At 56.0% G+C, this 23,712-nt stretch overlaps 2 protein-coding genes across 8 annotated transcripts; one reads left to right on the top strand and one right to left on the bottom strand.

Moving 5' to 3' along the window:
* The first annotated feature begins 15 nt into the window (after window positions 1-15).
* TP53I13 (tumor protein p53 inducible protein 13) lies at window positions 16-4,721 on the top strand. Of its 6 annotated transcripts, none has more exons than XM_053570921.1 (7): window positions 16-414; window positions 602-670; window positions 900-941; window positions 3,182-3,310; window positions 3,448-3,648; window positions 3,742-4,297; window positions 4,366-4,721. In XM_053570921.1, exons 1-7 carry the CDS (start codon window positions 148-150, stop codon window positions 4,476-4,478), a joined length of 1,377 nt encoding a protein of 458 aa, XP_053426896.1. In that variant the 5' UTR covers window positions 16-147; the 3' UTR covers window positions 4,479-4,721. The 6 variants fall into 6 exon arrangements, with proteins under 6 accessions (XP_053426896.1, XP_053426895.1, XP_053426898.1 ...); XM_053570920.1 differs by having other exon boundaries at window positions 16-498; XM_053570923.1 differs by lacking the exon at window positions 602-670.
* A 319-nt stretch (window positions 4,722-5,040) lies between these two features.
* GIT1 (GIT ArfGAP 1) lies at window positions 5,041-21,940 on the bottom strand. 2 transcript variants are annotated; one of them, XM_053570913.1, is made up of 21 exons: window positions 21,607-21,940; window positions 14,726-14,859; window positions 14,149-14,261; window positions 13,940-14,045; window positions 13,182-13,399; window positions 13,003-13,097; window positions 12,639-12,681; window positions 10,517-10,543; window positions 10,276-10,324; window positions 9,930-10,002; window positions 9,273-9,370; window positions 8,765-8,876; window positions 8,494-8,627; window positions 8,175-8,327; window positions 7,824-8,054; window positions 7,676-7,729; window positions 7,334-7,420; window positions 7,153-7,226; window positions 6,836-7,018; window positions 6,637-6,700; window positions 5,041-6,477 (listed from the first exon to the last, which is right to left on the bottom strand). In XM_053570913.1, exons 1-21 carry the CDS (start codon window positions 21,656-21,658, stop codon window positions 6,265-6,267), a joined length of 2,313 nt encoding a protein of 770 aa, XP_053426888.1. In that variant the 5' UTR covers window positions 21,659-21,940; the 3' UTR covers window positions 5,041-6,264. The 2 variants fall into 2 exon arrangements, with proteins under 2 accessions (XP_053426888.1, XP_053426889.1); XM_053570914.1 differs by lacking the exon at window positions 10,517-10,543.
* Window positions 21,941-23,712: the final 1,772 nt, after the last annotated feature.

Here is a 23,712-nt window from a genome sequence, read left to right as displayed (position 1 = left end):
CCGAGCTACCGAGGTAGTCCCCGCCTGTCCCGTAGCGTGGTGCTCACAGGCTGGGCTCACACTCAAAACTTCGCCCGCTTCAGATTCAGGACGCGTGCGCACACGCTCGACTGCTGTGGGCGGGCACTAGAGCGGGGCGGGGCCAGAATGGACGGGGCTGCGGGGGCGCTGCGGGGGCGGGGGCGGGGCGAGGCGGAGGGCGCGCGGTCTTGGGGAGGGTCCCGGGCGCGCGGCGCGCCGGAGCCAGGGGCTCTACGTGGGTGCGCCGGCGACTCTGGTGCGCTGGGGCCCGGCTGGGGTGGCGAGCGCTCCCTCAGCCGCGGGTCGGCGGGTCGGAGTAGGATGGCGCCTCCTCCGCCATCGCCCCAGCTGCTTCTCCTGGCAGCCCTTGCACGGCTTCTGGATCCCAGTAAGGTAAGGCGACCGGCTCCTGGAAAGGCTTCGCTCGGGATCTCAAAGCGCTTTGCGGAAAGTTCGTCCTGGAAGGAGTGGCGCTCGGTGAGGGACTAGGAGTTCTCTCGCTGGCGGGCTGGGCCTAGGGAGGGAGAGGGCAGGGCCCTAAACGAGTCCAGCGTTCCAGCTCTGCGCCTTGGACCCACAGGTGGTGGCTGGGCTGGCAGAGGAGGCGGGAGCCCGTTGTCCAGAGGGCTTGTGGCCTCTGCCCCCACAGGTAAGAGTCCTGGAGGGCCAAGAAGAGAGGAATGTGAAGGAGTAGCCCAGTCCTGCTCTGTTCTCGCTGTACCCTCCACACTAACCCTGTAGAGATCTCTGCAGGTTCCTCCTGGCTTCGCTTGCCAACTTCCCCATCCAAGCCTGATGCTTGGGTTCAGCTATCCCTTCCTTACCCAACACATGGAGTACCGCAACTACTCTAAGCTCTCTTCTTTCTCCATGTATAGGTGTCACCAAGAGTGACCTGCACACCGGTGAGCCCAGGGCAGGTAAGTACAAGGAGGGATCCATTCTTGGAGTCTACACCTGGAAACAGAGAGCTCCTTGTAGCCTTCTTCTGCTTTTTCTTTTTCTTTTTTGTTGAGACAGAGTCTCACTATGTTGCCCTCAGTAGAGTGCTCTCAAACTCTTGGACTTCAGTGATTCTCTTGCCTCAGCCTCCCAACTAGCTGGGACTACAGGAGCCTGCCACAGCGCCCGGCTATTTTTGTTGCAGTTGTCATTGTTGTTTAGCAGGCCCAGCCAGGTTAGAACCCAGCAGCCCAGGTGCATGTGGCCAGCGCCCTAACCCCTAAACTTCAGGCGTGGAGCCATTACTCTGCTTTTTCTGCTGATCAGCTCTATTTCTTACCACTTCCCTGAGGAAGAGGCAAGGTTTCTAGATCCCCTCCCTACCTCACACCCCAGGACAGTGAGCTATAGGCAGGCCTCTGTCCTCTGCAGTGCTGCCTCAGGAATTCTGTTGAGCAGCTGGCTGTGTGAGTAAGTGAAGGTAGTAGTAATAAACAACCCAGGCCCTAACTCTCCTGGGACTGTGGGAAGTCTCCTGACTTTCTGGGCCCGAGTTTTCTATAAGAGAGGATATTTATTCTGTCCCTTCCTGTGAGGAGGGAATGAATAGTGTGGACAGTATAAAGCTGTATTGTGCGCCTCTGGTTACTATGCTCCAAACTGGAGGTTCAGCTTTTCTGGCTGCCTCTCCATTTTCAGTGTTTTCTTATTCCTTTGTTTTTTTTCTTTGAAATATCTAACCTTGTTTTAATCCTCCGTAACAGCTCCCAGTCAAGAGACATTGACTCATGCCACATACCAGATTCCTTTCCTCAAGCAGCCCTTCCATTAAGTCATTCCACTATTCAGAAAGCTCAATGACTCCTTAGTTCTCACCCCATCATGGCCATACTCTCCTGCAAGGCTTTTCACACCTACTTAATAAACTCCACCTGACCTTGCCAGATCTTTCCTCTCCATTCGTGTTGATCTGCTCATCACCCAAGAGAGGGCCTGTTTTCCTCCATATTTGATTCATCCTGACCTGGACTATGCCACTACCTCCCTTTTCTGCCGTCTTTCCCCAGCCATCCCCAGTGCATGAGTTAGTTACTGCTTAAGACCTTGCCTGATCATGTCAGCCTTTATTCATTCCCTTCTCCTCCAGATCTATGTATTGCAGTTTAACAACTAATCACTGAATTTTATTAGTTTACTCTTTTTTTTTTTTTTTTTTTGTGGTTTTTGGCCAGGGGTAGGTTTGAACCTGCCACCTCTGGCATATGGGACCGGCGCCCCACTCCTTGAGCCACAGGTGCCACCCCTATTAGTTTACTCTTTTGTATGCATGAGTTGTTTCCCTGAGTTTCTGATACATCCCCTACAAATTTAGTCCAGAAGTTCTCTTTTGGCATCTCCTACAGCATCTGGCATATTGCTGAGCACCAGGTCAACTCAAAGCATAATTAATAATGGATGAAGTGTTTCCTTACTGAGATCATGCACCTGCTGCCTGTGTGCCCCATAATTGTATCCTCTTGGAAGACTGATTTTACAGATCAGATCGATAAACAGAAGACCTGGTCTTCATTTGGGGGATGCTTATGGTCTAGAGGGATCTTGTAGAGCCATCATTGCAGGTGCAGAAAAATGTGGCTAAAGAATACGGTCTGAGGTCAAGCATGGTGGCTCACACCTCTAATCCTAGCACTCTGAGAGGCCAAGGCAGGAGGATCCCTTGAGTTGAGGAGTTTGAGACCAGCCTGAGCAAAGTAAGACCCTATCTCTACTAAAAACAGAAAAATTAGCCAATTAGCTAGGCTATGGTGGCATGTGACTGTAGTCTCAGCTACTTGCGAGGCTGAGTCAGGAGGATGGTTTAAACCCAGGAGTTTGAGGTTGCTGTGAGCAGGGCTGAGGCCATGACACTCTAACCCAGTCAACAGAGCAAGATTCTGTCTGTAAAAATAATTAAGTGGTCTGAGTCTGACAGACTGACACGCTGTTGTAGAAGTTGTAAGCTTTGCGGAGTGGCACTTGAAGGAAATGAGGGGTAGAAGGAACACTCAGAGGCAAGAGGGAGTACATGGCACAACCCAAGACTAGTATTCCAGGCCTTGAGGGTGGAAAGGCCCTCACCATCCTGAGAGTCCCTTTAAACTGGCCCCAGGATGAGAGAACTTGAGATTCTCTGGGAGGGACCTGGACCTGGTTTGATGTCTCTGTGCCTTTCATCCAGGCAGAGAATGTCACCTTCCTCTACCACCCCTGTGCCCACCCCTGGCTGAAGCTCCAGCTTGCCCTCTTGGCCCACATTTGTGTGGCTAAGCCCTCACTCACCCCTGACTCCAACCTCACTCAGGATCGGGTAAGTAGTTGATAAAAGGCAGTTGTCTGGCACTGGCAGAGGCTGCAGCCTCGTTGCAGGGAAAGGAGAATTCAGGGGGTTCCTCTTGCTTGTTCCCCACTTTCATCTTAGTTCTAACAGTTACCTTTTTTTCATAGCCCTTGGCGCTGACAGCATGGGGAGTGGCACTGGAGATGGCATGGGTAGAGCCAGCCTGGGCTGCCCACTGGCTAAAGAGGAGGAAGAGGCTGAAGCAGAGCGGGATAAAAGCATGGTTCCACTGTGACAGTCTTTCTGGGCTGTCTCCTTTGGTGCCAAGCCCAGGCAGAGGGCCACTGTGTCTGAAAGGGTGTACACAGGTGAGGGATGCTGGGCCCAGGCTTGGTTGGTGGAGGGGTCTTTGGGCCATCTGAGCAGGGCAGGAGAGTGACCACCATCTTTTCTCTTTTTAGGCTCTGGCATTGGCTTTTGCTTTGCGGAGCTGGAGGCCCCCTGGCTCTGAGGTGTCATCTAGAAGGCTCAGGCAGCTCTTTTCCAGTGGTGCCAAGAGGCGTGGGCTGCGGGCTGCCGTTGGTTTCCAGCCCACTCTTTTAGGCTTGAGGGTCCCCTCTGCTTCCCCCTGGAGCTTGAAGGCCAGGCAGTCCCCGTTGGGAGTCCTGCATAAGGAGGGTAATGCCCCATATGTGCCCACTGTGCCCTTGCTGCCTGCGGGTCCTGGAGGCAATACCAGCCCCAGGACAGAGGCTCAGGTGCCCAGCAGGCAAGGCAGCCCAGGAGGGTGTGCCTGTCCAAATCAGGGTTCCCCAGCCCCTCGTGCAGTTGCACCTTCACAGCCTGCCCGAGGCCCCACCCCACGCACGGAGGAGGCTGCGTGGGCTGCCATGGCTCTGACTTTCCTGTTGGTGCTGCTCACCCTGGCCACGCTCTGCACGCGGCTGCACAGGAACTTCCGACGAGGGGAGAGCATCTACTGGGGGCCCACAGGGGACAGCCAGGACACAGTGGCTGGTAAGTTTAAGTCCCCCTGGCTTCCCTGCCCACTCTCCCTGCCCTTGACTCTTTGGCCCTCCCCACAGCTGTGCTGAAGCGGAGGCTGCTCATGCCAGCGCGTCGGGTCAAGCGCTCCCGCCGGAGACCCCTTCTCCCACCCACGCCAGACAGCGGCCCCGACGACGATAGCTCCGAGTGACCAGCCCCAGTCCGGCCCCCTGTGCCTGCCAGGCTCCTCCTCCGGTCGCCGGGCTGTGACCTCTGCCACGTGGCCCGCGCCCGCAGGCGCCCTCTCGCGGCGGACGGAGAACTCCCGCCCAAGCGTCCCGAGGCGTCCTTCCCTTTCACTGGCCTGGAGCGGGTGGCAAAGGGGAGAAAAAGGGAGCTGTTCTGCCTCCCTTGCCAAAACGCCCTGTATTTCTTATTAAATTATTTTAGTAGAGTCTGGAGTTGAGCTTGTGCATCTGCCGCACAGAGAAACTCCCACAGGACCTTGGTTGGTCCTAGTCCACCCAGGTGGTATTTTTATAATACAAAATCAGCATGAGCACTTCCAGTCTGGCTCCTCTGGCCAACCTGGCCCCAGACACGGGACTTTAGGAGTGTGTTAGCAGGATGGTGGTGGTAGTTACATTAGTATTCTCATTCCTGAACTTGTACAGACAGGGGCTTACCAGGTGCCGGGATGGTGGTGGTGTCTCAGGGCATTTCTTTCATGTCTGCGGTCCACCCCCCCATTCTCTTAAGCATCAGAAACAGCACATGGTCACTTCTTTATTTTTGATACAAATGTACATGACACGTCTTGACAGCCCACCCACCAGCACACAGGTAGGGCCTGGCCCCTGGGAAGAGGCAGGACCGGAGAGAAGAGCTGGTAACACCACCTCTGCCACCTGGCCCGTCTTCCCAGGCTGTAGCCAGGTTCCCAGGCCTCCAGAGGGTGGGGCCACAGCAGGTGCAGGTAGTGATGGTGGGTGCTGGCCTCGCAGAGGTTATGGGGAGGGGACTCTCAGCTCCACAGCCACCAGCTGAGTCAGGGATCCCGGGGAGCCAGCCCCGGGCTCAGGTGCTCAGTCCTCTGCCCTGGCCAGCATACAGTCTCCCTCCACAAGGGAACGGGAGGAGGCGGAGGGAAGTGGTTTCACTTTAAGTTCATAGAGAATGGGCATGAGTTGGGGGAGTGGTGAGGTGCAGCGGGCGGGACCACAGATGGTTACCTTGGTAGTCCCTAGCCTCAGGTGGGGGAGAGGGAGGCTGACCCCCAACGTTTGTCCCACTGCTCTCATCTCCTCACCCCTTGAAACTCCAGATGGACCAGGCCTCCGGAACGGCACTGCCGCCCGCACACACACGCAGGGACACTCAGTTACCACAAAGTTAAAATTAAGGGGTGAGGAGGAGAGAGAGAGAGAGAAAAAAAAAAGATATTCCAGTGTCTGCTGCTGGGGACCCTGCCACACAGGTTAAGGACCTGTGTGTTAGGCGGGGGCCGTTTGGCATTAAAGGAGAGCAGCAAGGGGCTGGTGGCTACAGGGCAGGGACATCCACAGAGATTATGTACAAAGGAGGGGGATGCCCCTGCTCGGCCCCCAATAGGGCTGAACTGGCTCATGGGGGTGGGGTACAGATAGGGGGAGCTGCCCCACTTGGAGTATCCCCACCTGATCTTTTGCTGAGGGTGCCCCAGAGAGCAAGGGGCTGGGAGTGATGTCTTGCAGGCCCCTGCACACTAGGAGGGAGGGAATGCTATATACAGGGGGGAGGTGCATGGAATGTGGGGACAGAAGCTCCTGCCACCCCACCTCCCCATCCTTGGGGGTTCAAGGGGGTGGGCACCAGGGCGCCTGGCTACCAGGGAACAGTGGCAGCACTAAGGGCACTTGTGCCAGTGGCTCTGTTGGGGTGGGGATTAGTGTCTGGAGTGGCCCAGTTCCTGTGGCCAATGAGGTCCCAGGGTGCAGGTGAGGGTGTGGGGAGAGTGGTCACTGCTTCTTCTCTCGGGTGGTGATGGTGACCAGCTGCTTAGCAGCCTTGGCGATGTCATAGGCGCACTGGATCACCTGCTGAGTCAGCAGCTGGAAGTCCACAGGGGCGCCGGGCTCCGGGGGCACTGTCTTCCGGCACTCGCTCTGCAGCCGGTATGCACTGGCATTGAGTAGCCGCAGTGAGCTCCGCACTGGCTCCAGGGCTGGCCTCTGAAGGGAAGGAGGGCTGGGCTTTAGTTTAGGCCATGAGCCACATTCAAGGCCCAGTGGTGTGTCCATCCATATCTCCACCCAGGTACCAATCAGTTCCCTACACCTCCTCTAGGCAGAGCCCCTCCTACCCCTGATCCTCTATGTGGCCCTCTGTACCTTCGGGAAGAGAGAAGCCATCTCGGTCACAGCCAAATGGATCTTCTCTGAGCAGGGCACAAAGCTGTAAGAGGAGGAGAGCATACAAATTAGGGAGACAGACTTTTGAGGAAGGATCCCAGGGACAGTAGCCTATGAGTCTCTCTCCTGCCCCTGCAACAACACAGAAACAAACAGGAGGCTGCTCCCCACCTCATACCTGTCATGCTTGAATTCCTGGGCTGCCCGCAACAATTCCTGAATGTTCTTGGTGACCTGCTCTGTCTTCAGGATGACATCCTCTGTGCTGGGAAGCCCAGGGTCTAGGTCTCCATCAAGGCTTTCCAACTCTGGATGGAAGTCATCATCTTTGCCCAGGTCTAGAAATCTCTTTCCTTCCAGCCTGAGGCCCAGGTTTGAAAAAGAGACATTCCATCTGCAGGGCCACTCACCTCCACCATCCCCCACCCTGAGGCCCTCTCAACTTCCCCTTCAGGGTGTGAGCAGAGCTGGGTTTAAGACCCAGTGAAGTCTTACCCAAGCAGCGGGTCCCCACTTTGCGTGTTTTCATAGTCGCTATCAGCACCACTACCATGGCGGGAAAGCTTGCTCTGGAGGGTAAAAGAAGCAGGGAGGTAGAGTGGGGGATGAATACACAGCACCCTAGCCCACACAGCCCCCAAGCCCATCCCTTGGGCACCGGGCATGGAAACATTACCGTGTGGCGGCTTCCTTCTTGGGAGCATGACAACAGTGGGGAGGAAGGAGTGAAGGGCACAGCTGAGGCAGACACTCCCTTCCGGATCTGAAACCCAGGGCAGAGCTGGAGTCAGTATGTCCTCCCCACTTCCCAGTTTGCTCTTGTGAGGGCAAATGGTCACAGCCAAATGGATTGTAGTTACAAACTTTTACAAAAGACTTGATCTTTGAATGCTTGTGAGGGCAGGGAGTGGTGTGTCCAGTCACCTTTAGGCTCAGCATCCAGCATAGAGCCTGACACCCCCTGGGGCTTAGCACCTACTGACTGGAATTGGACCCACCTTCCCCAGGCCCTACTTACCCGGTAAAGGCCAGCAGGGATGTGCACTGGATAGATGGCGTCGTCCTCTAGCTCCTGCAAGTGTTAGCACAGTGAGTGTCACGGTGGGCCCTGCAGCAGCCCTGGCCCTCTGTCTCTCCCCACACTTTGAGACCCAAAGGCAACTCACAGTGCTATGGAAAGGCTGTAGCCGTGTAGTGAGCTCATCTCCAGGAGGGCCCCCAAAGGGCTTCAGGGCAGAGCCTGGTTCATACATGGAGAAGGCCTGGCGGTCCCTGCGGTGGGTGCTCCCACCAGGCCCCATGGGTGTGTGTTCTGCCCGTTCACTGGGGAGTGGAGGTGTGGGCACCGGTCCTGGCGGCTGCCGGAGCTGCAGGTTCTCTGCCTGCAGCTTATGGATCTGTCAGTGTAGGATGGTTTAAGACTCTGAGTCCAGCAGACCCCTGAACTTCTGGGTTGGGGCAAGCCTCCTTCCAGGAGTCCTGGGGTTCCCCATTCCCACCAAGGCTGCAGCTCTCACCTCTCTCTGCAGCCTCCGGAGCTCATCACTCAAGCTACTATTGACCTTCATGAGCTGCTGCACTTTTGCCTCAGAGGTAGCCAGGGCCTTCTTCAGCTCCAGGTATTCCTGCAGTGTCACAGCCCCATCGGACAGGTCTGAGGAGTCCATGCTCTACAGAGGGAAATGTAAGCCCATCAGCCATCAGGGGCAAAGGAATAGTCACCCTCAGGGGGGGTCCCCAAGGCCCCTGGGCTTCTAGAAGATAGAACTGGGCCTTGATAGAGGCTTGGGGTGAGGACAAGGGGAGAGAGTGGGAGGGGAGGGACAGTGCTCAGACCCGGGCGCGGTTGTTCCGTGTGGCGCCAGCACTGCGCAGGGGCTCCTGGTCGGTGTCCTCGTCAGAGGCCACACTGTCGTAGTCGTGCTGGTCGTCGAGGTCACTCTGGCTCCGCGCAGACAGTTCCAGGTTGTCTAAGGACAAGGCCTGCCACTCAGGACTCACTCAACCACAAAACCCATCTATCCTACCACCCTCACACAACGGGAGCCACAGAGGAGAACATCCTGCAACGGTGGCTGCCACCTGCACCCTGTCCATGCCCTCCCACCTGTGGGACTAGTCAGGCTCTTGCCCTGCTGTCTCCGCTTGGCCTCGCTGAGAATGTCGATGATCAAGGTGGCAAACTCTCGGGCATTAAAGCGGGCTAACTTTTGTCGACCCTGCAAGGCAGAAAGGGCCAGGCTTGCATGAGGAGGCCCCTTATGGCTGACACACAGGGTGAGGACAAAGTAGCAAGGTGACACCCTGCTATCTGACTTAACCACAGCTAGAGAATCCCGATCCAACTTTACCTGGTCAGTCAGCCGCCAAGGCCACTCTGCAGGCCAGGGTCAGGCATGGCAGCTCTTGGGAAGGGGCTGGAATACCCACCAGAGCTGCTAATCAAGTGTTCAAAAGATGGCCTCTTCCCCCTCCCCAAATCCCAGTGCCAGCTGGACCCTGAAGAAGGCCCTGGTGAGAGGTATAGAGCTGGCCCAGGCCCCAGCCCACTATGGGCTAGGGAAAGACCGAGGCAGAAGGGAGACTGCCCCAAGACCCCAACCCTGTCTTCTTACCTGATTCCTTGTGGCTGAGTATTCTGGGTTAACAGGCAGGAAGGGCACAGCACTGCGCTCTGTCACCAGGGTGCTGTGGTTCTGGGTAGCCAGCCATACTGTGGGGGAGGGACAGGAGCAGATCAGCCTCGGTGGCCAGGCCCCCACGGTGGAGCTGGGGAAGCGCTGAGCACAGCCTTTCTAGCTCCCCCCATGCCCACTGAGCACTTATGTTCAAAACAGGGTGGTCTTTAGACGTGCAGAGCTAGGATGGGTCAGGGCAAGGCTGGGTGAGGCCGGCCAGGGACTGACAAAGGAAACAAGGCCCGTCCTGCCAGTCCAGACCCAGAGCTGGGCTGGAATCTGGTTGTGGCCAGGAAGGAGTGATGCAGGGGGGGCGGAGCGGGACTGGGGAGACAGCCAAAGTGGGAGGCTGCTGAGTGGTGATGAGCCCCAGTCTAGGGGGTGCTGGGAGGAGCAGGAGCCGCCTCCAGTGCAGCACCCTGCCCAGCTGGGGAAGCTGCCAGACAGGCTCACAGCCGCAGGGCTCGTCTGCAGGCCTCTGACTATCCCACTCAAGGACCAGAGATGGCAGCCAGGCCCCAGCACTTCCCCTGCAGGGTTGGTACTCTTGTCCTAAGTGCGCAGGCCTCTGATGCTCGCCTATCCCTGACTAACCTGCGTCATTTTCTCTTCGATCCACCTCGTCGTATACATCCATGGCAAGTTCCTCAAAAAGCCGGTTGCTGAGCTGGAGACAGAGAGAGGAACCCAGGTTTGTCAAAGCAATCAGCCCCCAGGCCAGTAAGGTCAGTTTGCCAGGATATTGTGAGACTTGGAGAATGGCATGTGTCCCTGTGCTGTGCCCAGCCCCTACAGTCTCAGAAATGGCTAGGGGTCCTTGTGCTAAGCTCTAAGTGGGAGAGGCTAGAAGGGAGGCCAGACCAGTTCATTCCCTCGTGGGGATGATAACAGGAGGGACTGGTGAGGCCAGGGAGGGGCAGGTGAGGAGCAGGAGACTCACCGCCTGTAGTTTCTTCTTAGCAGCTTTGGCCAATTCAGATAGGTCCAGGCTGTGGATAGAGGAGAGGAATAGGAAAGGGGAGGAAGGGAGAGATCAGATATGAGAGGTGGCCAGGCTCTTGTTGGTGACTGCCCAAACATGCAGGGACCCAAGGGAGACAAACACCCCAGGTGCCACACACCAAGTACCTCCCCACCCTACCCAACCTCCAAGGCCTGCTGCCCCAGCAGGCTCCATATACCTCTGAGACATGCACTTTTGCCGAGATCTAAGTCCAGAGGAAGGCAGCAGAGGGAAGAACAGGACAGAGGCAGCAATTACGCAGGAGCAGGGCAGCACACGCCTTCTCACAGCAGGCCCAGACCCATCTCCATGCACACCCGACCCAGAGGGTACAAAGCTGAATTCCTCTCACCCCCAACCCTGCTCCTCCTCTGCTTTCTCTCGTTGACTTGTCACGGCACCAATGTCAGCTACCTGGCAGTCGCCTGAAGTCTCTTTCACCCACAAATCCTAGCCGAGCTTCCCAGATTCTGCCATCATTTCCTCTTGCCTGGGCTTTGCAATAGTTTTTCTTTTTCTTTTCTTTCTTTTTTTTTGAGACAAAGTCTCATTTTGTGGCCCTGGGTAGCGTGCTGTAGCATCATAGCTCACAGCAACCTCAAACTCTTGGGCTCAAGTGATTCTCTTGCCTCAGCCTCCCAAGTAGCTGGGACTACAGGCGCCTGCCACAACGCCCAGCTATTGCAATAGTTTCTTAATCTCCCTATTTCCAGTCTTGTCTCTATAATCCTTTCTCCATCCAGCAGCCAGGGTGATTTTTTTTTTGAGTCAGGGTCTCACTCTGTTGTCCAGGCTAGAGTTCAGTGGCATCATTATAGCTTACTACAACCTCAAACTCCTGGGCTCAAGTGATCCTCCTGCCTCAGCCTCCCAAAGTGCTAGGATTCATAGGCATGAGCCACTGAACTCAGGATAATCTTTTGAGACATCTGGCTGCATTACCCCTTGCTGAAACACTGAAATAACAACAGGTACAGATGGCATACTCATACTTAAACAAAAAGTTCACTTAAAAAATATGCTAAACACTTTGCATGCATCATCTTACTTAATCCTTTCAACAGCCCTGAAAATCAGGTACTGTCATCTACATTGCCAGAAGTAACCAAGGTTCAGAGAGGTTAAATAGCCTGCTTCTCACACAGCCATGAGTGGTAAAGCTGACTCCACACACCTATGGTCAGCACATTCTGCCCTTGGATGGTCACAGCTCTTGCTGAAGCTCACAGCGGCTCATTCTTTTGCCTATATCCATTCCAGTCTTGCTCCTGGGATCCCCCAGCTCTCACATTATGCTCCAGCCACACTGAGCTGCCTGAGCTCCTGACTCTGCACTTCTAAGCTCTGCTCCTCTGCCCTGCTTCCTACACTCCCTACAATGGGCTGTAATCACCTGGCTAGGCTGCCTCCCTGTCTAGACTGTGAGCTCCTCAAAGGCAGGGATTGTATCTGAGTTACCTCTGTGGCTCCACTGCCAAGAGCAGCAGCTGCTCTGGGAAAGTGTTCAGTTAACACATCATTGAATGTATGCCTCCATGCAGGTGTGTTCACCACACACACATACACGTGCGCGACACACACACCAGGCACAATCAGACCAGAGAAGGAGGAATCTTGGGTTCTAAGAACAGAGGTCTGGGTGCAAGGATCTGCGTTCCCTGGGCCTGACTATGCCCATCTGTCACCACAGGCTTTGAGGAGGGAGAGAGGCTCCTCTCTCCAAATCCAGGCCAACAGGCACAGCCTGGCAGGAAGCCGTGGCCATCAGAGGCAGCCACCAGGTGGCACCAGCATCCATCTGTGAGCAGGGTGAGTGACGGGGTGTCCAACACCACCAGGGCACTTGAGGCCTCTCAGATTAGAGGCAGAAACATCTGTTCCCTGCTCTAGAACCCTGCCTAATTTCTGAACATGCCACAAAGGTCTGGCCAGAAGTCTTGAAGTCACTCAGATTCCTGGAGCCCACCCATCTTTTCACTGAAGAGCAGAGGTTGTCTAAAGATTTTATGGGGTCAGTGCCACTGGAATAGAACACAGTAGTCTACTCTCCCAGCATGGGGGTCATTTCTTGCACCTAAGCTCTCCATATACTTGATAGTCATGGGGCTCAGGCTGTGCTGGGCAAGTGCTGAGCTGAAATTTCTTACCTGCCTTGGGACTCAGCTTTAGGGACTGAGGACTAGGCTGTGGGACGCCTGTGTCTCCATTCCCTGGGGGATGGGGAGGGTGAAGGGTTGGGAGGCTAGGCATCTGCATGGCATGGAACAGCCTCTGGGAAGGGGCATCAGGTGGACACTCACCTGTCAGCCATCTGTGGGATGATGTAATGCCCATTCTTGTGATCTGAACAAAAATAAAAATGCCAAGTCACTCACTGGTGCTGTGTGGATTCAGCAGTTGGGAGCCCACCTCACTGCCATGAAGTGTTAGGGTTTTAGGAAAGAGGGCAGGCCACCCCCAAGAGCACTGGAGCTGCCTGGAAGTATGCCCACCCCCACTCCCTAGCCACAAAGTGCTGCAGCCCAGAGCCTGCAGCAATTTCACAGGAGCCAGTTGCCTAGCAACACTGTTCCCCAGCCGCTCTGTCACTATGGCACCTGCTGCTGGGGTGTGTCCAGGTCCCACCTGCCTGGCCCAGCCAGGCCCTCCCCATGCTCTGCTCACCCGGCTTGCGTCCACAGAGGTAGAAGGCCAACCGGTCAGTGAGCTCATACTGGCACTCGACTAGCCTTTCTGCCAGTTCATGGTGCCCCGCCTGCCTGTGGGAAGGGGGTAGGGCTCAGCCCTGTAGCAGCAGCCCACTCCCCCACCTACCCATGCCTCACCCTTCAGACAACCCTCACCTGGCATAATCAATGGGTGTGCGGCCATTAACATCAGGGGAGCCAGGATCAGCCCCATACACTACAAGCAGCTCAGCCTGCAGCGTCTGCCCTGCCTTGGCAGCCACATGCAGAGGTGTGGTGCCCTTCTCTGGGTGGAAGAAGTTGGCCTGGGCACCCAGGGACAGCAGGCGCAAACATGTCTCCAAGTTGCCTGTCCGCACACTTGAGTGCAGTTGCTGCAAGGAGCAGAGTGTGCAATAAATACACGTGTGCACGAGATGTACCAACCCGCCCCCAAGATGTACCTAGCCCAGGCTGCCCTAGAGAGTCCTACCAGTTCCAAAGGGCTCTGCCAAAATCAGACTGTGTCAGGCAAGACAGAGGCTTCCCCAGAGGCTTCCCACTAGGGGTTAAGGCCAATTAATAATAGCTGCCATCAATTGCCGTCCACCATGTGTGCTGTGTGCTCTGCTTGATTTCTTTCCCATTTTACAGATGAGGAAATTGAGGCTCTGGGAGGCTAAGCGATTGCCCCAAGCATTCCCAGCTGTTAGGTGGCTGCCAGGAGACTCTAGCCTTGTGTGTCCAATTAGGAGCTGAGGGAGCTTTGGCCACAGGCAGCTGGACTGAGCCATCCTGTCCACCCAATCTCTGTTCTCCCATGACGTTATTGAACTTTGGGACGTAGGGCCCAGTGGTGACAAAGGAGAAGTCTTCAAGGTGTCAGGGGTGAGATGAAGAAAGGCCCACCCCATTTGTTTTAAGGCCCCTCAAACCTTGCTGAGGTCTTTGGCAGTGACCCCATCATCGTCCCGGCAGGGAAGCTTGTGCACAAATGCCAGCATCTGGTACTTGGCCCTGATGAACTCTGACTTGATGGGGCTGCACAGGGTACACAGGAAGAAATGGGGAGCAGAGTAGGAGGGGCTAGTCACCTTGCCACCTCTGGGCACCTCCCTGTCCACCACCCCTCCAGACCACTCACTGGACTTTGTCTTGGGGGTTGGCTTTGCGCCGCCCACTCTGAACTTGTGCAGGGTCCAGCAGGGAGTGCTCCCAGATGGAATTGGCCCCGTTGCTGGCGAGCGTGTGCACCATCTGTGGGGAAGAGATGCCAAGTGAGAGGGTGCCCACCGTGTGTGGGGCACTGGGGGAAACACCTCCTGTGCGCCTGCTGCAGCTGGCATACCTGGAAAACAGTACCAAGGGGGCCTACTGGGTGCCTGGCACCATTACACTTCCATCTAGCCTGGCCACCCACAGGGTGAGATACGCATCTCATTTAGCATTTCAGGTTGCATGGTGAGCGTGCCAAGGCTCAGAGAAGTTAAGTGACTTGCTCACACTACTTGGCCAAGCTAGTAAGTGTCAGGACTTGGGTGAGAGCTCCCTTTCTGCCTGAAGTGAGTGGATGGGTGGAAAGGGTTGAGGTTAGGCTCAGCCTCAGGTGGCTGCTGCCCCTTGTAAACTGCAGATTCCAGATAGGAATCTGTGGCCATGGGGGAAATATGCTCATGCTCAGCACACTCTGTGGGGAAGAACCACTCAGCCTAGCCCTGTACCTGCAGCAGCGTGGGAGGCCAAGCGCTGTGGCGAAGGTGCTTGACAATGGAGACGTGGCGTCCCAGGCTCCGGTGCACACTGCAGCACTCGTCACACACCAGCACACCCCTGCTGATGGATGCCCAACCAGGGTCTGCCAGGGTGAGGGCAAGGGTCAGCCAGAGCCAGACAACAGGTGAGACCACCTCAGCACCTGCTCTGGGCCTGTTCTGTGCATGCTTCAGTACTTCATAAATGTTGACTCACTCAGTCCCCACAGCCTAGGAGCTGGGGCCATTAGTACGCCCAGGTTACTGATGAAGGTTACCCAAGGACTCAACGCTGGGAGCTGACAGAGACCTGAACTTTCTTACACCTCTTTGCTCCTCTGGGATGGGCGTTCCCCAGGACCCATTCAGCATGCACAGCTTCCCATCTGGAAGTCATACCACCCATCGCACAGCCTTTTCCCAGGAAACAAGGCTGCTGCCCCAGTCCCTCCCACAGAGAGGCAGGAATCCCCTAGGGTACAAAACCCTGATGCTATGTGCCAGACACCCCTGGGAACCCCTCCTACTCTGGGTCAGTCCCAACTCTCTCCTATATCCAGGCTTCTATTGGAACCTACCTGACAGATTGGACCCTCCACTGGCTCCTGCCACTATCCTTGTGTGGCAGGTGAGGGACCCTTTCATGCCTATGCTTCCTGCTGCCATTGCTGAGGGTGTGAGCTGGAATTCCTTTTAAGGAGGATGGACAGGCTTGGCGCCCATAGCTCAGTGGTTAGAGCACCAGCCACATGCACTGGGAATGGTGGGTTTGAACCTGGCCAGGGCCCGCTAAACAACAATGACAACAATAACAAAAAAAAAACCCTGGCATTGTGGTGGGCGCCTGTAGTCCCAGCTACCTGGGAGGCTGAGGCAAGAGAATCACTTAAGCCCAAGAGTTTGAGGTTCCTGTGAGCTGTGATACTGCGGTACTCTACCCAGCATGACAACTTGAGACTCTGTCTCAAAAAAAAAAAAAAAAAAAAAAAAAGGAAGATGGACAAAGCAAAGGAGCCAACCTCCATCGTGTGCACACCATGTACCAGCTCGGTGCGTTATGTGTGACTCCTACAACTGTCAGGCAAGGTAGAAGATGCTATCCCTGCTTTGCAGATGAGGAAACGGTGGCTCCGAGAGGTTAGAAGGCTTACTCAAAGTCGCACAGATAATGAATGGAATTGCCAGGATGCAGATCTAGGCACTTGGCCACCTGAGACTATGCCATATCCACACTTGCTGCTGTCTCTCTGCCCCTGCAGCCCTGGGTGGGTAAGGCTCTGGGAGCCACTTTACTCCTTGGGGAGAAATAAACTTCGGAAACAAGAAGGCAGGCCAGGACTGGGTGGGAGCTCCCTGTGTTCTTCTCAAGGACAGAGGAGATCCCACCCATCCCAGGCCCCTCTGGGACAGGGGGAGGAGACAGCTGCATACAACTCAGGCTGCGGAAAGGTCACAGGGGAGAAAGCAGCCATTGTGTGCCACCAAGAGTGGGGGCAGGGAGCCTCTCTCCTAGGACACTGCTCTTCCCAGGTCCCCTGCCCTGACTCAGAAAGTCCTGTCCTGGTGGGGTTGGGGGCTGGCTTTCTGCCTTGCCCTAGAGCACTCAGGGTGGCCCCCACAGGGGAGGGACTGGTTTATGGGGGATGAGACTCTTTCCCAACCAGAAAGGAATTCTCAGGCCCTTCTCCAAGGACTTTCATCAAAGTTCCCAGAAAAAGGCTCAGCGCCCATAGCATAGTGGTTATGGTGCCAGCCACATACATCAAGGCTGGTGGGTTCGAACCCAGCCTGGGCCAAATGCAACAAAAACAAAAAATAGCCGGTGTTGTGGCAGGCGCCTGTAGTCCCAGCTACTGGGAGACTAAGGCAAAAGAATCACTTAAGCCTAGGAGTTTGAGGTTGCTGTGAGCTGTGATGCCACAGCACTCTACCAAGGGTGACATTGTGACACTCTGTCTCAAAAAAAAAAAAAAAAGAAAGAAAAAAATTCCCAGAAGGCCAGGTATGGTGGCTCACGCCTGTAATCCTAGCATCTGGAAAGCCAAGGTGGGTGGGTCACTTGAACTCACCAGTTCAAGACCTGCCTAAGCAAGAATGAGACCTCGTCTCCACTAAAAATGAAAAACTGTGGCAAGAGGATCGCTTAAGCCCAAGAGTTTGAGGTTGCTGTGAGCTATGATGCCATAGTACTCTACCAAGGATGACAAAGTGAGACGCTGTCTCAAAAAATAAATAAATAAATAAAAATTCTCAGGATAATTGTGAAGAAACTGAGTCAGAGACCCAGTCTGAGCTCTGCCCCACAGCAAAGGTCCCCCAGTAAGGTGACAACAAGAAGTAAAAGAGAGGGCTGTCTTTGGATCTCAGCTTTTTCAGGGACGCTCGCAAACTAGGGCAACGGAGGGATGCACTAGGTGACTACTATCTATCTTCCAGGGGGCCGAGGAAGGGACCAGCCATCTATGCCAAGATGGATAGCTCTAGGCCACATTTTATGTTGGCTTCATTAGAACAATGAGGCTCAGCTCAGCGCCCATAGCACAGTGGTTATGGCGCCAGCCACATACACTGAGGCTGGTGGTTTTGAGCCCGGCCCAGGCTAGCTAAACAATGGTGAAAACTGCAACAAAAAATAGGTGGGTGTTGTGGCGAGCACCTGTAGTCCCATCTACTTGGGAGGCTGAGGCTTAAGCCCAAGAGTTTGAGGTTGCTGTGAGCTATGATGCCACAGCACTCTACTGAGGGCGACATAGTGAGACTGTCTCAAAAAACGAATAGTAAGGCCCCTCAGGAATGAGAGGCTCCCTCTCCCTAATCCAAACACCACTGGGTCAGGGGGCTGCCAGCCAGCCACCTCCAGCAGTCCAGGCAGGAAGCCGGAAATGATGCAGCCTAAATTCCTCTTGTTGAATGGTGGGGTTTCCTGTAAGTGGGGAGCCGCCCAGGTCAGGATCATAAATGGGCTGCCCTAAGGCCTCCACCCCAAGCCTGTGGTCCACCAGAGAAGGCAGGTCTGGAAGGGCTGATCAGATATCCAGGGCCAGGGGCTCTAGAGCCCTGAGCCATGAGTTGAACAGATATGGTGAGCCCCTGGGTATGGTAGTGACCAAGAGACCAGGATCAAGGGAGTGTGGTCTAAGGCTTTGCTCCAGTCTGGAGAGTGGCCTTCCCTTTCCTCCAGGTGGCCTCAAATAGGAAGGCTGGCCAGGGGACACAGGCCACACTAATTAATGCCAGATCAGTTCTGGATACACAAATGAGAAGCCCACCCTAACTGTTCCACCTACTTTTTCTATGCAAGGGGTCTTAGGTCTACCCAAGTAGGAACTCCCAAGCCCCATCTAGGGCAGTTCCAAAGCAAAAGACCTAGGAAAAGGCTCAGCACCTGTAGCACAGTGGTTATGGCTCCAGCCACATACACCAAGGGTAGCGGGTTCAAACCTGGCCCGGGCCAGCTAAAACAACGATGACAACTGCAACAACAACAACAACAACAAAATAGCCGGGCGTCATGGTGGGCGTCTGTAGTCCCAGCTATTTGGGAGGCCGAGGCAAGAGAATCACTTGAGCCTAAGAGTCTGAGGTTGCTGTGATGCCACAGCACTTGACCGAGGGCAACATAGTGACACTGTCTCGAACAACAAAAAAGAGCCAGGAAAGGTTTCTGAAAGTCAAATAGCTACTATAGTTTTAAGATGAAGGGACTCTTACCCCCATGAGAACCCTGGACCAAATATAGGGCAGAGGGACAAGGAATGTAAAGATTAGGGGACATGTTATCTTCTCAGCCTTCCCCCAGGCTCTAGGTACAGTCAGGGTATGGGTCTGGCATGTGTGGCCAAGTAGCAGGGGGGATCCAGGGCCAACCCGATAGAGGTCTCTACTGAGGTGAATACGTGCCACCAGTGAAGCCATTAGTGGCCTCTAGGGCTAGCAGGTTTGCATATAAAGGCCAGGTGGGAAGAGCCCACCACCCTGAAGGCAGACAAGTGGAAGTCAATAGGACAGTCAGAATGGTAGTTCCAGGGGCCCTAACTGGGACATGAGGAAGACCCTAGCGCAATGGAAACATTCTACATCTTGATTAAAGCAGAGGCAAAACAGCTATACACACATGTAAAAATCCAGGGGGGTGCACACGAAGGTGAGGGTACTTTGTGTACACAAGTTATACCTCAGTGCAAGAGGAAGAAAAGCCCACCATTTGCTGACCCCCACAATCTATACTGTGAAGAGGGTAGGCTCTTGACTGATACCATGTGGCAAGGATGGGCAGAGGCAAAGGACTCCTTGGGGCCTGCCCCTTTCTTGGATTTCTCCAGGTCTCCTTGGGCCCTGCCCCTTTCTCGGATTCCTAAGGCAAGCAGGGACACAGATGGCACCCAAAGAAGAGGCACAAGCTGCCCTGGCCGCTATGCCATGTCCACTGCCTTGCAATATACTCAGGTTGGATCTCACCTCTGACCTCCATGACCCCACAAACTAACCAACTACAAAAGGTCTGTGACCCCAGGCCTGGGGCTGGGACTACAGGTTCCCATCAGGGTTAGAAAAGCCTGTGACTCTGAGTTGTGGGGAAGGAGCCTGGCAGTCCTGGGGCTGGGACTACAGGTTCCCATCAGGGTTAGAAAAGCCTGTGACTCTGAGTTGTAGGGAAGGAGCCTGGCACTGGGACTGCCTCCAGACTGCTGGCTATCTTCATGCCTCTCCTACCTGGGCTGCCACAGGATTCAGAACAAAAAAGCTTCCACATTCCAGGGTCAGTACGTTAGGGCAGGGGGTAACCCCAAGCAGCCAGCTGGGGTCCTGACAAGCATCCAGACACTTGGGGAACGCCAGCCACATGCCAGACTACAACAGGTGCTGGGCTGGGATGATAAGTGAGACTGTCATATTCTGCCTACCTTACCATCTTACCTTCTTACTATCTTCCTGACATATATTTTGGACTGGGGAAAAGGAGGGATTTGAGGCATGAATGCCCCTGCCAGGTGAAGACTAGGGGAGGAGCTGGAACAGTCCAACACACCTGATATACTCCATTTCTTTCTGAGCTACTAGGCACCCAAAGCTTCAGTGAGACGTTTGAATGCAGCATGGAAAGGACAACGGCCTTGCTGGCACTGCCCTACATCCTGCTGCTCCAGAATGGGGACCACAGATTCAGAGCTAGCAGGCCCCCTAGAAACCACTCTTACTTCAACTTCTTTGGCCCTCAGTTGAGGAAACAGGCTCAGAGTGAGGAAAGTCTTGGTCACCGAATTAGCTGGAAACAAAGATAACACTGAAGTCTACGCTTCTCTAACAGGGTGTCCACTAAGCCTTTCCCCTTGCTATAAAGTGTCCACCCTGAACACTTTATCTCGGTGCAGAACAGCCTGGTACAGACAAATAGAAGGCAAGGTGTCCTCTTAGCCCTTACATACCCAGACCTGCCTGCAGTTAAGGGAGGGAGTCATAATTTCCAGCAATTAGCTGGGATACCCACCCCAGATAGCTCCTCCAGCGCCCTCTAAACCAATACATGCCCTGAGAAGAGGCTTCAATGTTATAACCACCCATGGAGTTATTTTGTGCCCATGACCCTGCCAGGCATTCAGTTCCCAAAAATTCTAGCTTGGTGCCACCAGAAGTACCACAGCATTTGTGAGGTTCAACCTGTTGGGGTCCTGGGCCTATCCAAGAGGTGGCTGGAAGTTACAGGCCCACAAAACAGCATCCTACTCTCACAATCATGCCCACAGTTCTCTTGGAGTTTATAGATACTGTGAGCCTGCCCAGGGGTCTCCCAGGGAAACGGTTCCTTTCCTAAAGAGAAGATGGACAAGGCTAGAGCTTCCTTCCCCAGGCCAGCTGCTGAGCCCCATCACTGGCTGTGTCCTATCATGTTGCAGAGAGGAGGTGGCTCTGGGTCACTACCCCACTCGTCTCCTCCTCACACCAGGGGGTTTCACACCAGCCCAGTCTTAACTCTGCTGGGAAACACCAAGCAGATACAGCCGAGAAGCAGGCCTGGAAGTCAGCTGGATGCTGGGAAGCCAAGGACCTCTTGCCACTGCCCCCTACCCATTTTAGGCCAGACTGGACTAGGAGGTCTGGAGAGCTCTGTGCCCAGGACAGGGCAATGACAAGCCCACTTTCTCAAGCAGCCCTTACTGGGGAACAAGGAAAAGCTAGGTCTAGCCAAGCTGTTCCTAGTCTCCAGCAGGCCCGAGGATGCCTCAGGGAAGATGCCCAGGTTTGTACTGGCCCTTAACACCAGGCCCTGAAAGGAGCCCCAGCCTTAAGAACCAGGGGCAGGGAGCCCTAAGAGTAGACACCACTCATTTGCTCAGGAAGAAACTGCATCTAGGCACCCCCTGGCGCCATCTGCCCAGCTCTCTGCCCCTTGCCCTCTGCCACCCCAGCCGGCGTGCCGACCATGCGAGCAGCAGGTGCAAGACGCGGGGGTGGCGCTGAAATGACACAAAACCACACTCGCCCCCACCTTGCAAACCCTGACGGCCTCCGCCACAGCCCTCCTGCCACCCCAGGCTGGCGCTTCCGTTTGGATACCGTGATGAAGGTGGAGGGGGCAGCCAGCTGCCCGCTCCCTCACACTGAGGGGTGGGAGACGGCGCCGGGAATGTCCTTCCTCGCTTGTTCACGGACTCGAGGGAACAGGGGCCCCCAGGCCGGCTCTCCCGCCAAGGACGCGGCTCCGCAGTGGCCCGGGCGGCGGACGCGGCTGGAGGCCGCAGCCCCCCACCCCGCCCCGCCCTCCGGCCCCGCACAGCGCTCCCGCCAGGCCCCGGCGCCCGCCCGGCGGCGGCCTGAGTGCGCGGTCCCGCCCCCGGCCCGGCCCCGCTTACCCGGGGCGCTGCAGTCCGCACACACCTCCGCTCGTGGCCCCTTCCGGGACATCCTCAGCGGCGACGCGGCCGCAGCCCTCTGGGCCAGCGTGGGGGGCACGGGCGGTGGGCCCGGGCGGCGGCGGCGGCCCCTGCTGCCCGGCCCGGCTCCGGCAAGGCCCCGGCTAGGCTCCGCGCGCCCGGCCAACCGTCCGCCCCTGGGGCTGGCCCGGAACCTGCCGTGCCCGCCTGCCCGCTCGCCCTCGGGCGCCCTCCGCCCCGCGCCGCCCCGCGCCGCCCCGCCGCCGCTCGCCGCTCGCTCTCTCCGCCCCCTGCGCGGCTCCCGGACGCTCCTGCAGGAAGCGGCGCAGGCCCTGCCCACCGGGGGAGGGGCAGCCCACACCCCCGCCCCGCCGCCCGGCTGCCGGCCGCGCCTCCGGGAGAAAGGAAGCCGGGAGCGCGGGCGGGAGGGGGCGGGGGTGCTTAAAGGGGCCGCGGCTGCCGACAGGCCCTCGCTGGCCGCTTGGCCTCGGGCTGGGGCCTCTACTCAGACGCTCCCCAAGTCGGGAATTAGTAGGAGTTACCCTCCCAGCTCCATCCTCTTCACTTTCAGAGTGGGAGGTAGCCGGGGGACGGCGAGTTTTGGGTGGGTATCAGTAAACAGAGGAAGGACCTGAAGGCCCAGGTCCCCAACTTCGTGTCAGAGGCGCTGTGCCTTGGGGTACCTGCCTATCTCTGGTTTGGGTGGGAGGTGCGTCCTGGTCCCTCATGTGTCCATATCTCTGTGTCCAGGCGTATGTATGTGTGGTCACACTCTTTCTGACAATATGGACGCCTAGCTGCCCAAGAGGTCACTCAGTGTATTCCTCTGCCTCAGTACTAAAAATACTTCTATTCCTCCCTCCATGCTTCCATCTAGAGAGGAAAGAATCTGGGCGGCTTTAAAAGGCCTCCGGAGGGTGACCCCTGTGCATGTGTGCACTGATATCCACTTGTCATCTGCCTTATATACATCCACAGTGTTTCTGGGCCACCAGAGGTGTGTGGGTCCAGAACGTATGAATATAGCATATAGAGGCCTTTCATGTGAAGGCCTTTCTTCCTGGACTTCACACGGAGAGGTGCTCAGGGAAGTGGGTGGCAGATAGAGAGCAGAGGTGCAGTCCACACGTGGGTGCACACCCCCACACCTGCTGAGCATGCTCCCCCCCACGTGTGCCCCGCGTGCACCCAGCCCCAATCTCTGCTGCAGCAAAAGGCCAGGGCATTCTGCTTGTGGGTAGAGACCATGGGTGCCCAGGACAAGGCCTGGTGGACAGTGGTGACACAGTTAAGGAAGGGTTTCCCAAGCATCAGGGACTCCCGCTAGGTAACAAGGATGAGGGGAGTTCTTGGACAGGGGTGTCCAAGTTGATCGATTTATCCCAGCGGTGCCAGAGCAGCAGTGACTTGTGGGTGGGTAGGCTCCTTTTCTGCGGGAGACAAGTAATGCTCATGAGTCACACCACCCGAAATACATGCAAACCTGCCTCCATCGCCTTTTGCTGCGGCCCAGATTGACAAGTTTGTTTGAAATCGCGATCCACGGGATATATTTATAATCGCACCTTAAAAAAAAATCTTGCAGTCCTCCCCATCCCCCACAACCAGCCGCTCAGCTGGTGGGGCTTCGGCAAGCAAAGATACCTCGCGGCTGTACAGGGGAGGGCACCACCTGCCGCCCGGTGCTGCACCCTCACCAAAGTGTCGGTGGGTTTGGTGGTCCCAGCGCTGGGGGAGGGGGAGAGAACGGGAGGAGTGGCCTGGCAGTTTGTACCGGGAGCTCAGCGCCCTAGCGGTGGCCACCCGTTCACCCCCCGATCGACCCCCAGCTCTGGAATTTCATTTATTAAATGTCGAGGCGGCTGCTGGCTGCCCTGCCGCTTGGCTGTCTTTGTTTCTCTGCTGTGTGGGCGCGTCTCGAGCACGTGGCAGCCAGAGCGCACAGACAGGAGGAAAAGCGACCAGGGTTTTGTGTCTATGGCCACCTAGCAAAAAGAGAACCCAGCAGCCCAGAGGACAGTTTCCTCCAATCACAGCCCTACTCCCCTCTCGTTGGACCCCTGGGCTTTGCAGGGAAAGGAGGAT

Source organism: Nycticebus coucang, chromosome 18 (genome assembly GCF_027406575.1).
Source record: "Nycticebus coucang isolate mNycCou1 chromosome 18, mNycCou1.pri, whole genome shotgun sequence".
Taxonomy (NCBI): Eukaryota; Metazoa; Chordata; class Mammalia; order Primates; family Lorisidae; genus Nycticebus; species Nycticebus coucang.
The sequence above is the reverse complement of the archived record's forward strand: the minus strand, read 5'-3'. Positions and strand labels throughout refer to the sequence as shown.

Coding starts and splice junctions, on each gene's coding strand:
- TP53I13 (XM_053570920.1), top strand. CDS start 148: ATGGACGGGGCTGCGGGGGCGCTGCGGGGGCGGGGGCGGGGCGAGGCG. Junction 499..601: donor CCTGGAAGGAGTGGCGCTCG/GTGAGGGACTAG, acceptor TTGGACCCACAG/GTGGTGGCTGGGCTGGCAGA. Junction 942..3,181: donor CACCGGTGAGCCCAGGGCAG/GTAAGTACAAGG, acceptor CCTTTCATCCAG/GCAGAGAATGTCACCTTCCT.
- GIT1 (XM_053570913.1), bottom strand. CDS start 21,658: ATGTCCCGGAAGGGGCCACGAGCGGAGGTGTGTGCGGACTGCAGCGCC. Junction 10,003..10,275: donor CTAAGAAGAAACTACAGGCG/GTGAGTCTCCTG, acceptor CTCTGTCTCCAG/CTCAGCAACCGGCTTTTTGA. Junction 8,628..8,764: donor GAGCCTGACTAGTCCCACAG/GTGGGAGGGCAT, acceptor CCTTGTCCTTAG/ACAACCTGGAACTGTCTGCG.